At 46.1% G+C, this 18,868-nt stretch overlaps 1 protein-coding gene across 1 annotated transcript in view; it reads left to right on the forward strand.

The window, feature by feature from the left end:
* The window catches only part of ADGRD2 (adhesion G protein-coupled receptor D2), a 999,543-nt gene that overhangs the window by 207,247 nt on the left and 773,428 nt on the right, over positions 1–18,868 (forward strand). Inside the window, exons 8-9 of the mRNA XM_040324866.1 lie at positions 9,932–10,204; positions 11,207–11,318. Of these exons, the coding sequence (XP_040180800.1) occupies positions 9,932–10,204; positions 11,207–11,318 (385 nt within the window). The remainder of the gene's footprint in view (positions 1–9,931; positions 10,205–11,206; positions 11,319–18,868) is intronic.

Consider the following 18,868-nt stretch of genomic DNA (forward strand, 5'->3'; position numbering starts at 1 on the left):
CAAGTAAGCTAAGGGTTCTAAGATCAAAGCAATTACCTAAACTTATTATAAGAACAATAATAATTTGTTAGAGAGGGAATAAGACAAAGAGAACGTTAGATTACGTTTTCTGATTTGTTTGCAACATATAATCTCCTTTTTATTATTATCATTATAGAGGATTTACTGTATACAGAATCAACAGTTTGCTCTTTTCAATAAAGAAGGCAGACCAGGTACCATAGGCGTGCGTACAGGGTGTGCCGGGTGTGCCCAGGCACACCCTAATCACCCCATGCACATTAGTGTTATCGCTCTGTGTAGCAGGGGTGGACACTTAATTTTTGAAAACACACACACAAACACAGTAAACTATACGCAATTGTCGGCGGTAAAAATAGCGGCGTTTTACTGCCGAGGCTATGGGCGGCTCAGTGTGAAAGGGGTCTAATACATCAGTTACTATGACCAGTGGCAGTGCATTTACCCCCTTCCCCACACCATGCTGCATATTAAAAAAATCGCAGACACATACACTCACCCCCGCCTCCTGACACAAACACTGACCCCCCCTTCTTACACATACACTGACCCCCCCTCCTGACACATATACTGACCCCCCTCTTTACACATATACTGACCCCCCTCCATACACATATACTGACCCCCCTTCCTTACACTATACTGACCCCCCCTCCTTACGCATGGGTGGTATGTACAGGAGAGGGGTGCAGAGTGTATGGCGGTGGGTGGTATGTACAGGAGAGGGGTGCGGAGTGTCTGGGGTGGGTGGTATGTACAGGAGAGGGGTGCGGAGTGTCTGGGGTGGGTGGTATGTACAGGAGAGGGGTGCGGAGTGTCTGGGGTGGGTGATATCTACAGGAGAGGGGTGCGGAGTGTCTGGGGTGGGTGGTATGTACAGGGGAGGAGTGCGGAGTGTATGGGGTGGGTGGTATGTACAGGAGAGGGGTGCGGAGTGTCTGGGGTGGGTGGTATGTACAGAGGAGGAGTGCGGAGTGTATGGGGTGGGTGGTATGTACAGGAGAGGGGTGCGGAGTGAATGGAGGTGGGTGGTATGTACATGAGAGGGGTGCGGAGTGAATGGGGTGGGTGGTATGTACAGGGGAGGAGTGCGGAGTGAATGGAGGTGGGTGGTATGTACAGGAGAGGGGTGCAGAGTGAATGGAGGTGGGTGGTATGTACAGGAGAGGGGTGCTGAGTGTCTGGGGTGGGTGGTATGTACAGGGGAGGAGTGCGGAGTGAATGGGGTGGGTGGTATGTACAGGAGAGGGGTGCGGAGTGAATGGGGTGGGTGGTATGTACAGGAGAGGGGTGCAGAGTGAATGGGGTGGGTGGTATGTACAGGAGAGGGGTGCGGAGTGTATGGGGTGGGCAGTATCAAATACACCACTGGTCACTGATGCATTGGTGACCAGTGGCAGTTAATTAACCCCTTTGTCCTGCATTTGTGACATTGTCAGTGTTCATCAACCCTTTCATGCTGCACCATATAGGGGTAAATTAACACTGACACTGGTGTCAATAATGCAGCACAAAAGGGGTTAATTAACTGCCACTGGTCACCAATGCATCAGTGACCAGTGGCAGTACATTAACCCCCTCCATGCTGCATATTAAAATTACCATTGTAAATTAACCCCCCCCCCCAAAGAGTTAATCAAAGTCACTGTGACAACAGTGAAAGGTCTGTAGCCTCTAAAAACTTACTTGCAGTTTTGCATGAGGCTTCACTGGCTCCTCGGGCTCGCAGGTCTTTTGCAGCAGCACTCACCTCTGCTCTTTCATCTCGCCTCCCGGCCTGCCGCTCGGACACTTCTTCTCTCCTACCATCGGCTCCATACAGCGTTCGTGGGGCCTCCTCCGAGGTACCTTCCTCTACCCCTCCTCGCCACGGCATGCCAGATGCCTCCTCCTGGTGTGCGGGGACCGATTCGCTGAGCACTCCAGCGGTGGGGGTGAAGGCTGGGGGGGGGCGCGATCTCCGGAGCAGCGGGAATTGTGCTCTGGCTGCTGGAATCTCCTCCCCTTCTTCTCCCCCGGACTACACAGCGCTGGCCCCGCCTCCTCCTTAACACTCAGCCACGCTCCGACACCTCTCTCCACTGCCTGGCCTTGGAGTTTACAGGCATGCTAACCCGCTGCTGGCCGGAGCTTAACATCGCGGCGACATTGTTGTCAGCAGAGGCGGCTCTTCAATTAGGCCTTATTTGCCTAATTAGAGAGCCGCCTCTGCCCGCATATTGGCCCCGCCCATCCCCGACATCAGTGCTTCGTTTTGACAGCTCCACTCTCACTGCGGCCACACACCCCCGCTTGCCCACCAATTACTGGATGTTTTCACTCAGGGCGAGACTTTGGGCTTTTTGGGGACCCATTTAGGGCTCTAGCCATCCCCTCCCGACGCCCCTGAGTGACAACTGGCCCACTGAGCCATCGGCCCACCGGGAAACTCCCGGTAGTCCCGATGGCCAGTCCAACCCTGCTGTGTAGCAACAGGAACATGGGAAAAATCTCCCTCTTACTGGTTCTGCCATAAGAGAAGTGTTTATGCTTTTCTCTTTCACTGTGTCAGCAGGGAGATCAATGTGCCGGGGTCATATATAGGTAGATACGTACACATGCATGTGTGTTTGAGCTTAAGGGTGCACACCCTAATGCATTAGACTGCGCACACCTATGCCAGGTACGATTACAATAGAAGAGGAATCAGAGAACCCTGCTCATTAAAGCTTACAATCTAAAAGGAGGGTCAAGTGATACAAAAAGTAATACCTGTGGGGGACGAGCTGATAAAAAAATTTAATAAAAGTTTAATTGTTCGGTAGAGGCAGGATAGGCTTCTCTAAACAGATAGGGCCAGATTCACAGATGAAATACGCCGGCGTATTTTCAAATTTGCAGCGTCGTATCTTTAGTTTGAATCCTCAAACCAAGATACGACGGCTTCTGGCTTCGATCCGACAGGCGTACGGCTTCCTACACCTTCGGATCGTAGGTGTAATACTTCGGCGCCCGCTGGGTGGAGTTCGCGTTGTTTTCCGCGCCGGGTAGGCTAATTAGCTGTTTACGGTGATCCACGAAGGTACGCGCGTTCGTCGCATTCTCTTACGTCGTCGCTAGTCGGCTTTTCCCGGCGTATAGTTACGGCTGCTATTTCTTGGCTTATACTTAGACTTGCCATGTTAAAGTATGGCTGTCGTTCCCGCGTCAAATTTAAATATTTTTTTTTTTTGCGTAAGTCGTCCGTGAATAGGAAAGGACGTAACGCACGTCACCGTTCAAAAAATTACGTCGGTGCGACGTCATTTTGCGCAAAGCACGGCGGGAAATTTCAAAACGGAGCATGCGTAGTACGTTCGGCGCGGGAACGCCTAATTTAAATGATACACGCCCCATTTGAATTAGGCGGGCTTGTGCCGGACGGATTTACGCTACGCCGCCGCAAGTTTACAGGCAAGTGCTTTGTGAATCAAGCACTTGCCCATAAAACTTGCACCAGTGTAACGTAAATGCAATACGTTACGCCGCCGGAATTCTATGTGAATCTGGCCCATAGATTTTTGGGGATAGAGTGGATAATGAATGAGTAAGTGATAGTCGAACAGATTGGGGTAAGGAGTTCCAGAGGATGGAATAGGCAAAAATGTTAAAGGTAACATTAATAACATTTCAGGATAAAAGAAAAAGCAGAAACTCTTGCATGAGCAAACATAACATTGATGTACAGTATAGTAAAACAATGAACTTTCAAAGCACAGGTGAGCCAGGTCTATGTAATACAAAAATACTTATAGTGTGGTAGGGGGTGGTGTGAGTCCTGACTTCAACCCGATAGAACAACTTTGGGATGAATTTGAGCGGAGACTGCGAGCCAGGCCTTCTCGTCCAACATCAGTGCCTGACCTCACAAATGCTCTTCTGTGAGAATGGTCAAACATTCCCATAGACACACTCCTAAACATTATGGACAGCCTTTCCAGAACAGTTAACGCTGTTATAGCTGCACAGGGTGGGCCAACTCAATATTGAACTCTACATACTAAGCAATCAATGCAATCAAAGTTCATGTGCATATAAAGGCAGATACAGTATATATATATATATATATGTAGCACCCTGCTCCTGTTGAACAGGCACTTCTGTAAATTTACTGGGGGTCGGAGCTGTTATTTGGCTCAGACAAGTTTGAATATGGGCAAATTAGCCTCTGTTCCAGCCATGGCTGTGCGGGGAGTATCCACCATTGCTTGCCTGGGGGTGTCATTACCACCCCAATCCAAGGGTGGCAGCAGCAAAGTCAGGGTGTATTGGGTGTCCCCCTCAGCAGCGAATCAGTGGGAGTGGTCGCCTCATTGTGCATGCTGGGGTGGGGTACTTAAAGGGGTTGTAAAGGAAAATATTTTTTTTCATAATAAGCATCCTTTACATGCAGACATTCCTCTTTTCACTTCCTCATTGTTCGTTTTTGCTCAGAAGTTGCTCTATTTCTTCTCTGTTCTGTTCACTTCCTGCTTGTCTGATTTTACTGACCACCGTTAAGGGAGGATTTACTGCGGTGGTCAGTAACGTGCTCGCCCCCTCCTGGGAACTACATTTGTGTGGCAGGATGCTCTCTACGTGTTAGAGACTTCAAGGAGGTGTGAATTACTGGGCGTGCCGCAATGCATACTGGGAAATGTAGTTCTTACATGAACGAGCGATGCAAACCAGGAAGTGAATGAGAGAACAGAAACTAGAACGCCGGAGGTGATATAGATGAAGGAATTTAATATATATTTACTCGTTTTTTAACAGAATCATTACACTATTTTGTCTGTCTACCTTGCAGACATTAATTTTAGGGAAAAAAAATGTTTTCCTTTACAACTCCTTTAAGGGACAGACGCCATTGATGGGGGTCTGTCGTCCCACGCACCTTGTGGCCCGCCTGGCCTGGGGTGCGTGCTCGTGATTCCTAGCTCCGGGACCACATTGGCCTGGGGTTGCGGTTTCGCCTGGTAGGCCCAGTAGTCAGAGAGGCAGGACGTGTTTCGGAACAGCTCATTGGTTCCTTCTTCAGCCAGTGACAATGGTTCCATAAGAACTAGACTTCTTATAGTCTATGTGTTCTAATGGGGGAGGGACTTGTGGACAGCAATCAAATAGAAAGCAACACAGTGTTTTTCAGAGGTGATCCTGTGCTGTCCGTCCTGCGGGAGGATGTCACTTGATGAAGGAAGCCAGGGGAGGACCTATCCTGGAGAGGACCATGCAAGAGGCTGGTATCTTGGGAGAAGGCCTGGAAACTTCATCGAAGGATGCACCATACACTGAGAGGCTTGACAGTGTCGCCTGTCGGGTCTAAAGTTCTACTAAAGCTAAGCTTGAGAGTTCCGGGTGCTGAATCCTGGCATAAAAGAAGGTCTGTGGCAGAGACTGTACTTTATTCCGTGCGCCATCCCGGCTGCTAGGCCAGTGAGAGGGACCTATCCGAGTGAGCAATACCCACTCTGGTTAGAGTGGCGACGAGAACTGTTTGCTGGAAGCAGGAGTGTTTCCTATTTGTGATTATACACCTGAACCTACCTACCCTTTCCACCCCTTCCCACTTCATTCTGTTAAATCCCAGAAAAAGAAGTGCATTGTGTGAACATTGAAATTCTTCAGACTCTCACTTCACCCTGGACAGTGAGAAGATAGAGGTAACGTGCCACCCAAAAATACTAAGCAGCTCTTTCGGGGGTAGTGCTACATATATATATATATATATATATACCGGTAAATATATTTTTTTTCACAGGAAAAACTGACATGACATCAACATTGGTGCGAGGCATATAACCGACACGCATAAAAAAACTGAAGTCAACGTGTATGAAACCTGATGTAAACTGATGTCTCTGCAAGTGAAATGTGCATGGTTTTCCCTTCAGAGCTAGGGTGACCACATTTCCAAACTGCCATTCAGGGACGGTGTACCTCTCTCACCTTTCCCCAAAAAAGATGAGGGAGGTAATGTAGTTTGGCAGCGGGTTGTCAGGTGAATGTGCCACTTGCCACCAGATGCAGTGCCACTTGCCACCCATAGCCTGCCACCAGATGCAGTGCCACTGTCACTCCCTCTGCAGGAGCCACGTGCATAGAAGGAAAGGAGTGGCGTCACTATCTGGAGAGTGAAGATCACACCAGTCCCTGCTGCTTGCCGCTGGGCGCCGGAGAACCAGGAGGTGCCGAGGTGGGTGGGGACAGCAGTGGTGCACTAGGCGCAGGCCTCGCTCCCGGTCTCACTGTCTGAGAGTAAATTATCACTGGTTGCAAGATGTCAGGCAGCGCTGGCCCTAGCAACCAGTTCTGGAAATGTAGCTATTAGTTAGTAAGGGGTGGCTGTGTCCTCTATTTCATTCCGGGACATTGTATTGTCCCGGAATGAAGGTGCCCGGGAACCGGGACAGACATGTCAATTGCGGGACAGTCCCGGGCAATCCGGGACATGTGGGCACCCTATTCAGAGCCCATCAGTTTTTATGCACGTATGGAGTGAACGAGCCCTTAAAGTGCACAGGAATTTGCTTTCCACATCACTGAATGCTTGAGGTGAATACTCACACAATGTATTATGTAATTATTCTCAAATCCATTAGTACATCAGGCTTGCCATCTTGTGAACCGGTAGAGAGGTGTGCAGAGGTTTTGAATGAGTATGTAGAGCTTGAAAATGGCAGTTTGAGTTTGATATTTAGAAAAATGTGTATATCCAGGGCGCTCCAAGCATTTGAATCCTGACCGATAATGTCTGTGTTGGAGAGGGTAACAAATCTTCACACACTTTAGGCAGCATTCAGGGAGACAATCAATCTCTAATGGAAACAGAAAAACAAACAAGGCGCCTCTAAGTGCAGAAGTATGAGGCCGGGTACTCACGACCAAACATGTATGGTGAAAGCGGTCCGTCGGACCGTTTTCATCATACATGTCTGCCAGAGGGCTTCTGTACGATGGTTGTACACACCATCGTACAGAAGTCCGCGCGTAAACAATACGCGGGGCGTGTCCACGGTGTCGCTGCGTCGATGACGCGGTGTCGCCGCGACAATGACGCAGCAACGTGGGCGGCCCGCCTTTAAAATGCTTCCACGCATGCGTCGAAGTCATTCGACGCATGCGAGGGACGGCGGGCGCCTGGACATGTACGGTAGGTCTGTACTGACGACCGTACATGTCCGAGCGGGCAGAATTCCAGCGGACTGTTTTAAAACAAGTCCAGGAATATTTGTCTGCTGGGAAAAGGCCCGGCGGGCAAATGTTTGCTGGAATTCGGCCCGCTCGCGCCCACACACGACCAAACATGTCTGCTGAAACTGGCCTGCGGACCAGTTTCAGCAGACATGTTTGGTCGTGAGTACGGGGCCTTAAACTTTTAATATCCCCTAAAGGGGTTAAAAACACTTACAAGATGGTGGATGAAACAGGCATGTAACAGGTAAGTGCGTCCAGAAGATGTTCCAGTGGCAGGGCAGTCCCAGTCTTTGATGGTAAAGCTTCCAGAGGAGTCCACGAGATAACAGCCTACTTGTGCTGTGGATGTTCTGGGGACACAATAGTGCTGGAGCCTGGGGATGATGTCAGAGGAAGTGAGACAAAAACCAGCATGGAACACAAACAAGAAGTGGACAGGAAGTGTGTCATAGAGGCAGGACGTGTTTCGGAACAGCTCATTGGTTCCTTCTTCAGCCAGTGACAATGGTTTCATAGGAGCTAGACTTCTTATAGTCTATGGCCCGAATTCAGAAAGGAGATACGACGGCGTATCTCCGGATACGCCGTCGTATCTCTGAGTGTGCGTGGTCGTAACTATGTGACTGATTCAGAGAATCAGTTACGCATAGATTTCCCTAAGATCCGACCGGCGTAAGTGTCTTACACCGTCGTATCTTAGGCTGCATATTTACGCTGGCCACTAGGTGGCGCTTCCGTATAGTTACGCAATGAATATGCTAATTAGGTAGATACGCCGATTCAGAAACGTACGTCCGGCCGGCGCATTTTTTTACATCATTTACGTTAGGCTTTTTTCGGCGTAAAGTTACCCCTGCTATATGAGGCATAGCCAATGTTAAGTATGGACGTCGTTCCCGCGTCGAGTTTTGAAAATTTTACGTTGTTTGCGTAAGTCGTTCGCGAATAGGGCTGTACGTAAGTTACGTTCACGTCTAAAGCAATGACGACTTGCGGTGTAATTTCGAGCATGTGCACTGGGATTTTTTCACGAACGGCACATTCACTGTGGGGTCACAGTGAATTTAAATAAAACACGGCCACATCATCCCCATTTGAATTAGGCGGGCTTATGCCGACACACATACTTTACGCCGCCGTAACTAAGCGCAAGTTCTTTCTGCATACGGAACTTGAGCCCTAAGTTACGGCGGCGTACCATATCTGAGATACGATACTCCACGCCGACAGATACTCCAATGTATCTGAATCCGGCCCTATGTGTTGTAATGGGGGCGGGACTTGTGGACAGCAATCAAATAGAAAGCAACACAGTGTTTTAGCAGCAGAACGCTGCCAAATGACTATACACTGTTTACACACACAGATAAGAAAAATAAATAAAAATAAAATAAAAAATATAATAAATAATAAAATGGAAAGAAGGAGGACCATAACTGGACAGCATAATAGGACAGAATCTACATACTACTTTTTGCTCAGTCTGCATACTCATTTTTTTGTTGGGAAAAAAATGTTGTATGGCATAAATATTAAACATACAACATAATCTATTTTTGACAATATTAAAATCCATATAAATTACAGTTAAAACAGGGGAATTATTGTCAGGGAGAATAAGGATATGCATACACATATGTATGCATACATAAAAAACACACATGAAAAACGCATAGTACACCAGACATAGAGGAAGTTAAAAACAGGGCAATTTTTATCAGGGGGAATAAGAATATGCATATACATATGTATGCATACATAAAAAACGCATGAAAAATGCATAATACACCAGACATAGAGGAAGTTAAAAACAGGGCCATTTTTATCAGGGGGGATAAGAATATGCCTACACATATGTATGCATACATAAAAAACGCATTAAAAAACACATTTAAAAACACATACAAAAAATGCATAGTTCACCAGATATAAAGGAGGATGAACATTATACAGGATTGCTTTATACAACGGCACTAATTTCAAAATCCTAATTTAAAGTGGAGGTTCCATCAAAAATATAATTTCGCTTTAAAGTGTAGCTTAGACCTAAAAAAGAAAAAAAAAATGTTTTACTCACCTTGAAATGCCTGTTGCTATGCGGTCCCTCTAAATCTGCCTTCCTATTTACAGAGGACCCTGACGTCAGCTCCCTCGGCTCCTAACAGCGCTAATGCTCCTGGGAAATGATGAATCATGATGACGTGCACCTCCCCTGTGCCTCCCCTGTGCAAGAATCGCGTTACTACTAGACTGGAAGTGACGCGATTCTAATGCTGTGTGACGGTCCCGGCTTGTTGTTGATGATGGATTGCCATCACAACAGCGTACACTTCCGCAGCCGACGCTCGTTGTGATGGCAACCTAAGTCTTTGACGGCGCAGCGCTGCAGCAGTCTTGCGCATGCGCGAGATTGGGGTGGGACAGGCGTTTCTTCTGACGCGTCATCGCGACTATTCCCGGAAGCATGATACATGCCTGTTTCATCCACCATCTTGTAAGTGTTTTTAACCCCTTTAGGGGATATTAAAAGTTTTATAATTCTGCACTTAGAGGGCCTTGTTGTTTTTTTTTTTATATTTTATATACTGAGCACTGAAAGAGAGGTATCTGCCAACAGGTAACTGAATGAAACACTCATGTCATATTCAGTACTTTAAATGTTTGAACATTTTCAAAACATATTCAATGTTTTAATTGCCTTGATTGTTTGTTTTAGATTCCAGAACACTCCTTCTCTAGTGAGTGCCACCACTTTAATTTTTCAGAAGCACTAGCGGGTCTCCAGGCCATTGAGGAAGGTCTAGAAACAGATGGAAGTTCTTTGGATACCATGGATGTTCTGGGTGTTATCCAGCTTCTGAAAGAAGTGGCTGATATGGATGTAATTAAGAGTCAAGAGAACCTAGAAGACTTGAGTCACCATTTTGTACATGTCACAGGAGAGCTTCTTGATTACCATGACCCAAATCTTTGGTCTGAAGTTGATTTGGTACATAATACACACTTTATTTTCTTTTTCTTTATCTTTAGTCATGTGATGTGTTTTTATTACCCAGTATTCCATTGGGATCAAAGTGGGGGAAAAGGAATAATGCTTGATTTTCCTTGGGGGGGGGGGGGGTGGAGTAAATTTCCAAGTGCCCAGCAATCCTAGGCTGGTGCACTTCAGGTGCTTGAAACTCCTTTGGGGGGGTGGAGTAAATTTCCAAGTGCCCAGCAATCCTAGGCTGGTGCACTTCAGGTGCTTGAAACTCCTTGGGCGGTATGCAACGGTTGAGGGTGCTTGACAGGGGAAGAGGGATAATGGTTGATTTACACGGGGGTCGTATAAATCCCAAGTGTCCTCCTAGGGCTGTATGCAACTGGTGAGGGTGTCTCAGTCTTTAGGTGATATGTTGCTAGTGCAGGTACTTATGGATTTTGTGAGGATCAATAGCAACCAGTCAAGGAAATAAAAAGAAAGTCATTGGTTCTTATCAGTCCGAGGGGGCATCAGTTGTCAGTGATTAGTTGAGATGGCGATAATGATTCAAAGGTTTATATGCTACTAATCTGAAGTGAAGTTGGGTAGTTGAAAGTTTGTAAGCGTGCAAGCGAATGTGAGTTTGCAAGATGGAAGTAACCATGTATCTGGGAAAAGATGATTAAAGGTGTTAGTACTAAAGTTCTGTTTCTTTTTACCTAATGCTATTTGCATTTTACCATGGTAGTGAGTTGTATGTTATAGGACTGGAGTTCTCCTGCAAGGATAGTTGTAAGAGATGGACATTTGCCAATTAGTTTCCAACTTATTTTTTTTTCCTTTTTGCTCTAGTTCCATCCTCTCCTAACAATTTTTTAGGAGAACACCATTTCATAAATTACTATCACGTTTTAAAATAAATGTATCAATACAAACTCTTGTGCAAATCTAAAGTATAACTGACATTTAGTCAGCTTTTGTCTCTAACCACCCTTGTGTCTCTAAGGGCAATACACAATTCTGTTGCAGGTTATTAAAGGTCCAATGACAATAATTCAAACAGTGGAGAAAATGGCGTCCAAACTTGTTCTACTTCTTTCTACTGAAAAAAATGAAATCTGCATACATCACAGGAATCTTGGTAGGTTGACACAGATTGCATTGTTATTTTCCAATATCATTCTAAAGGTACTAGTGTATACAGGAGCAGGCAAACCCGTGGACCAATTGGGACATAAGATGTACATTTATACTTGTGCCACCCAAGGAAGAAGTCACCTGATTTTCTCCTTATCTGATGTGAGAAAAGATAGATAGATTTTTTTTTGCGAATGCTTGTAAGTCTATTAGGTGGATACTGAGAACAGGAACATGCATTATATCACTTATTTTTAAAATAAATGCTAATGCTTTATTTGGTAACTTTAAAAAGGCATGACCCATAAGGCCAGGAACTTCTAAAGGAATTAAAAAGCCTTACATTGAAGCAATACATAGCGCAGTGGAGCCTTCATAGAACAATACACATGGCAGGCCGCACCTCCCCTCCCCGAATACCATAAGGTCAAATACCTATTTAAATAACGACACATAACGTGTTGGCAAAAATTGGCCGCAGCACATTTATTGGTGTATTCAAATCAATAAATAATAATAACATCTTGATAATTTTATTGATTCATAAAATTCTTAAATTTCAAACAATAAACTTAAAACAACTCAATCTTAAAGGACGCGCGCATGCAGAATATTTTTAACCAAAGTCCCCCCTACAAATATGAAGGGTGACAGACCACATAACGTGCTTAGCGACTAGGGAAGAAGAGTGGGGAGCTTACTTGCTTACACTGACAGAAATATTGCAAGAGGGTCCTATATATAATAAGCCCCCTTTCCAGAACATTCCCAGGGGTCACATGACATTCTGTGAAATTCCCAAATGTCATGTTACCATGTTTTCCTGTCCCCAATCCCATTTAAAATTTCTTAAAGGGACCCTGTTCCTAATATAGTAAATATGTATATATCCGTATATATTTTTTTATAGAAGGAGGGGCGAACCGCATGCCCATGCTGTCAGGCTTAAAGCCTTAAGCCTTCTTAGTCCATGGGAATGCAGGCCGCTCCTGCCCTCCCTGAATACCATAAAGTCAAATACCTACTTAAATAATGACACATAACAACTTGGCGGCACATTTATTGGTGTATTAAAATCAATTCATAAGAATAACAACATCTTGATAATTGTATTAATTCATAAAATTCTTAAATTTCAAACAATAAACTTTACACAGCTCAGTGTTAAAGGACTCAAGCATACAGAATAATTATAACCAAGCCCGGCCTACCCCACAACCACGGCCAATTCAATGCAGTTTTGCAACCCTACATTTAAGATATCTACTCCTATTTCTGACAGATGAACGCCATCTAATTCAGCAAAACAACCTTCTAAATCACTATGGCCCAGATTCTCAAAGGCGTTACGACGGCGCACCACTATTTGCGCCGTCGTAAGTCCTAATCTGGCCCCCGGGTATCTATGCGACTGATTCTTAGAATCAGTTACGCATAGATACCCATTAGATCTGACAGGCGTAAGGCTCTTACGCTGTCAGATCTTAAATGAAATTTTTTTTCCCGCCGCTAGGTGTCGCCGACGTCGTTTTCCCCGTTGCTTATGTAAATTAGCAAATTACGACGATTCCCGAACGTACACGTGCTCAACGCAGAGAATTTAGGACGTTTCTGTAGCCTTTGCGACGCGTAAAGTTGCCCCTGGGTCTATGAGGCGCAGCCAATGTTAAGTATAGGCGTCGTTCCCGCGTCGAAATTAAAAAAATCGACATTGTTTGCGTAAGACGTCCGTGAATGGCGCTGGACGCCATTTACGTTAACGTCTAAGCAAATGACGTCGGTGTGACGTCATTTAGCGCAATGCACGTCGGGTAATTTACCCGACGGAGCATGCGCAGTACGCTCGGCGCGGGAATGCGCCTAATTTAAATGGTGCCCGCCCCATTTGAATTGGGCGGGCTTGCTCCAATCGCTTTTACGATACACCGCCGCAAGTTTACAGGTAAGTGTTCTGAGAATCAGGCACTAACGCTGTAAACCTGCGGCGGTGTAACGTAAATCACATACGTTACGCTGCCCAGGAGCAACGTAATTATATGAGAATCTGGGCCTAAGTCTGTAGGAAATTCCGCCAATTTGTGGCATGAATTTTTCAATAGACTTGTTTAAAAGCTTCCTAATTTTAAAAAAAAAATAATTAAATGGGCATCCTGCAGCCATACGAGCCGAGGAACTATCTCTAAAAAGATTATTTTGGTATTCGGGGATGCTAACTTGAATCTATGAAGGTCACTTTTTATCATAAACATAAGATCCAGTGTTCTTTTTTCCCAACATCACTTCCCCCTAGGTGAACGATTAATACATCAGGGGCCAACCATAACGCAAGCAACCTGGAGAGATATAACACAAATTAGACCATTGAAGACCTCTAATTCCTTTCCAGCATATCTGAAATTTTCCAGGATCCAGAGACAAATTGGATGTATAGCATATGGCTGTTCTATTTCTCAAATACACAAAAGAGTGGCCCAAGATCCAAGTATATATTCTAGTGCCTAGAATTAAAGAGAGAGATCAGGTCTCACATAAATTTGAAAACGTTATGATTCCCATCTACCCAACCTTTTGATTATTGCATCATTCAATCCCATCTTAGTGGGCCTCCGTAGCCCCCCCCCCCCCCCGATCCTAAAAGCGTGAGAGATAAATTAAAATTATTGTAAATCCAGCTTCTTCATGTATGCTTTTAAAATTATATTGAACTGATACCTGGTGAGAGGGGACCCATCTGAATGAATCAGAAAGACTCCTTCACCAACTGGCCTAGATGTTAGATATCTGTTCACTGATCTGACTGGACAGATATCCACATCTTCACAGTGACATAGAAAGATCCAGGTACCTTTACCTGTCCTATCTGTTTTTGAAACAGGGATTAACAATCGTATCCCTGTCTCAGAGACGATCACATGATGTTTCAGTAAACTCAAAACAAATTTTTTGTTCTTGGTAATAATTCGGAGGGTGCCAAAAAGCTAGAAAAAAAGCAGCAATAAATAGCACAACCTCGAAATCTGAAGAAGTAGAGACGAAAGGGGTAGGGACAAAGGGACAAGGGACAGTGGCTGATGCTGACTGCCCTTTTCGTCTCTATTTCAACCCGGATGATGGTACGTTTTTAGGATTAGCTACTTTGTTTATATGAGGCCATACTCAACATCTTTACACCAAAGAAGTAGTTGAACACAACTTTTTGTAGTAACTGAATCAAAATAGGTCTCCTATTATCCGGAAAAGAATGACTCTTCTTATATCCTTTAAGAGCCTGCTGGATGGAGAAGAATGCTGTACATGGAGGTAAGTTTCTTAACTTAAGGAAACATGATACACCAGCCAGGATTTTAGCAATATGACTATGACATAACTCTGACTGCATTAAACTACATAGAAACATCTGAATATCTGTTTCAGAAGGAGAATCAAATTGTATGTCAAGTTCTCTAGCAAAGTTTGTCCACCTATGCCATGCGGCTGAATATTCAGCCCCCACAACAGAATGTCTTATTGAATTTGCAAGAACTTCTAAATTAGGCTCAATGGATGTTCTGGACACGTGTGACCTTCCTTGTCCGCATTTGGCAGAAGTTGACAGAATCTGCATACCTAAAATCAAGACAAGGCATCCGCAATTTGATTCTCCTTCCCTGGAACATATGTGGATTTTAGCCAAATATAACATTTTAAGCAAAGACATACTAAGTGTAAGCAATTTGACCACCGGTATGGATTTAGCTGACAAGCAAGTCACGGCATATATAACTCCTTGGTTATCTGAATTAATCAGGATTCTTTTATTGGCAGATTGCTCACCCCATATTTCTAGAGCTACTACTAAAGGGAATAGTTCCAATACTACTATACTTTTGGTGGCTTTAATTTTTTCCCACCTATCTGGCCACTTACCACAGCACCAGTGAGTCTTCTAAATTGTCGAGAATCTACATGAACCTGCAGCATCTGTATATAATTCAAGGTCAGATGAAGACATAAAATGCTCCTGAAAAAATGATCGACCATTATATATATCAAAGAATTTCAGCCAAATTAACAGGTCCTCTTTGAGGTCGGCTGTCAATCTGATGTGGGAAAACTGGCATTTCATGTCTGATATTGCAAAAATACAAGCAACAAGAGAATACCCAGCCATCAGGCAGGCCTGAACTGGCCACAGGGCACACCGGGCACTTGCCCGGAGGGCCGGGGACCACCGGCCGCATGTACTTGTGGGGCCAAGGCAGCTTAACTGCTCCTAGAACCCCCGCCGCTCACCCGGCCTCTCCGCGGCTGGCTGGTTCAGCCGGAAGGCCAGGGGGCGGAGACTACAGGTCACATTACCACAAAGAGGAAGGGGATCTACACAAGATGCGGCTGCTGGACAGGAGGGAAAGTGAGTGGGCACCCCATGCGTGCACCTGGATAGGAGAAGCAGCTGCATACACAGAAGAAGAACCCAACTCTTTATGTTTCTCTTTATTTTTCTCCTACAGCCTCTGAATGTCTCTGAAAGCCTGCTTCTCATTCTCTCTCTCCCGTGGGCATTCAGAGGCTGTAGGAGAAAAATAAAAAGATGGATTCTTCTACTGTGTATGCAGCTGCTTCTCCTATCCAGCTTATTTCTACTGCTCCCTAGTACTCTCAGGCTTCCACGTGCCCCCGTGCTCTCAGGCTCCCCCACTGCTCTTCGGGCCCTCCCCCCAGTGATCTCCAACTCCCCCAGTGCTCTCCAGCACCTGTACACTCCAGCCCCCCAGAGCTCATCAGCCCCCCTGTACTCTCCGGCCCCTCCCAGTGCTCACAGGCCCCCTGTGCTTATTTCCCCCATGCTCTCCAGTGCTCTCAGGCCCCTTGTGCTCATCGCTCCCATGCTTTCGGCCCCTCCCAGTGCTCTCAGGCCCTCCAGTGTTCATCAGCCCACCTGTACACTCCGGTCCCACAGTGCTCTCCAGCCCCCCAGTGCTCATATTCCCCCCTGTGCTCATCGGCCCCCTGTACTCTCTGGCCCCTAGTGCTCTCCAGCCCCTGTGTTCTCCAGCCTCCCAGTGCTCTCCAGCCACCCAGTACGCTCTCAGGCCCCCCTGTGCTCATCGCCCCCACCAGTGTTCTCCAGCCCCCCCATGCTCTCCAGCTCCTCCCAGTGCCCTCAGGCCCCACAGTGCTCATTAGGCATCCTGTACTCTCTGGCCCCCCAGTGCTCTCCAGCCCCTCCCAGTACTCTCCGTCCCCATGCTCTCCAGTCCCCCATGCTCTCCAGCCCCTCTGTGCTTTCTGCCAACCCTATGCTCTTCACCCCCTGTGTTTTTTGCCTCCTGTGTTCTCTGGCCCTGCTTGTGCTCTACAGCCCCCCTATGATACCTGCCCCCTCAGCGCTCTCCGACCCCCCCAGTGCTCTCCAGCCCCTCTGTGATTTGTGTCCCCCTGTGCTCTTTGCCTCCCATGTTCTCTGCTCATGCTTGTGCTCTCAAGCCCCCCATGCTCTCCAGCCCCTCTGTGCTTTCTGCCAACCCTATGCTCTTCACCCCCTGTGCTCTTTGCCCCCTGTGTTCTCTGGCCCTGCTTGTGCTCTCCAGCCCCCCATGGTCCCTGCCCCTCAATGCTCTCCAACCCCCCAGTGCTCTCCAGCCCCTCTGTGCTCCCCCCTGTGCTCTTCGCCTCCCATGTTCTCTGCTCATGCTTGTGATCTCCAGCCCCCGTGGTCCTCGCCCCCTCAGTGCTCTCTGACCCCCCAGTGCTCTCCAGCTCCCCAGTGCTCTCCGGCTCACCTTAGTGCTCTCCACCCCCCATGCTCTTCACCCGTGCTTTCTGGCCCCCCTAGTGCCCTCCGGCCCCCCTAGTGCTCTCCACACTCCCCCGTGTTCTAAACCCCCCCCACATTATCTGCCCCCACCTCATGCTCTTCATGCCTTCTAGTAAATATCTCATAGGCTGCTCAGTCTTAAATGTCCGGGCCTATTTTTGGTCCCAGTCCAGGCCTGCCAAGAGGCATGATTCTTGTCACAAAGGCCAATAGACCTAATAGTGATTGTAATTCTTTTAATAAAACTTTTTTTACATCTAGAAAACACTGAAATCATGGCATTAATTTTGTTATTTTTTGACTCAGGTAACTGAAATTCAAATATCTCGGTATCTATCTTGATACCTAAGAATGCCTTGGATGAGGATGAAAAAGCTGTTTTTTTTGCTAGCTGATGGAATACCAAAATGCTGAGCGACTACACTAAAACAGCTGCAGTATAAGTAAACAAAGAGGGGAATGAGCCAGGACAATGAATAAGAAATCATCAAGGTAGTGCAGTATACCTTGACAACCAGCTTCAAAAGCAACTACCTATTGGAGAAAGGATGCACATTTTTTCAAAATAGGTGCAGGATATGGAACGTCCCATAGGGAAGCACATATCGAAATAATAGTTGCCTTCAAAATACATACCTAAAGAATTGAATGCCAATGGATCAATAGGTACTTAAAGCAGCTTTTATGTCCGCTTTTGCAAGCAGCGCACCTTTAACAAATCTCCTGATCAGCTGAATAGCATTCGTAAATGTGCAATAAGATACAGGTGACATGCTAGTATCTATTTTATCATTTGAAGAGGTGCCCTTATGGAATGATAGGCGGTGTATTAGGCAAAAAATAAATAAAAAATTGGCTCCTTCTTGGGTATGATCCCTAATGGAGATATTCTAAATTGTTCAAAAGGGTGGGTGCTAAAAGGACCTAGTATTCTACCCTCTTTGATTTCTTTAACTAACTTTAACTTTATCTATAATCTTTAACTATATGTGCATAATTAGCCACCGACTTAAATTTTTTTAACCAATTCACACCCCTCACCCTGAAATACCGGCAAAGGGAAGCCTTTGGGGAATCCTTCAATTAAACCATTGCTGCATGCTTGTTCACTGGTGTTGTATGCTTTTTGTATAACTATCTCTCTGGGAGCCTTGAAAATTGGTATTCATTTTGAAACACCAGAATAAAGGGTGAGTTCCTGAACAGAGTGAACATTCATGCTTGTATTTTGCAAGAACCCCCTCAATTTACACTGGTTCTCGTTGTATGAAAAGCAATATCCTCTTTTATAAGGGGACACTGTAGATTGTGGCTGCTGCCTGGTTTAGCCTGTTTTCTGTGACACTATCAGGATAAGCCACAACCCAATGTCTTTATTACCCCACTTTAGTGATGGATATATTGATAGCTTTTGTCTAGATAGTTTTAGCATGCGGATTTGCTGACCTGAGAGAGTAGGGAAGTCTCGCCACTGTTATCATGAGGGGGAAATCCATGCCAAATTTGAAATAAAAAAACGGCATGGGTTCCCCTTCAGGAGCATACCAGGCCCTTAGGTCTGGTATGGATTTTAATGGGAACCCCTACGCCGAAAAAACGGCGTGGTTGTCCCCCCAAAATCCATACCAGACCCTTATCCTAGCACACAGCCCGACCAGTCAGGAAAGGGGATGGGGACGAGCGAGCTCCCCCTCCTGAACCGTACCAGGCAACATGGGGGGTGGGTGCTTTGGGGCAGGGGGGCGTTCTGTGGCACC

The sequence above is a fragment of the Rana temporaria genome, chromosome 9 (assembly GCF_905171775.1).
Source record: "Rana temporaria chromosome 9, aRanTem1.1, whole genome shotgun sequence".
Classification (NCBI taxonomy): Eukaryota; Metazoa; Chordata; class Amphibia; order Anura; family Ranidae; genus Rana; species Rana temporaria.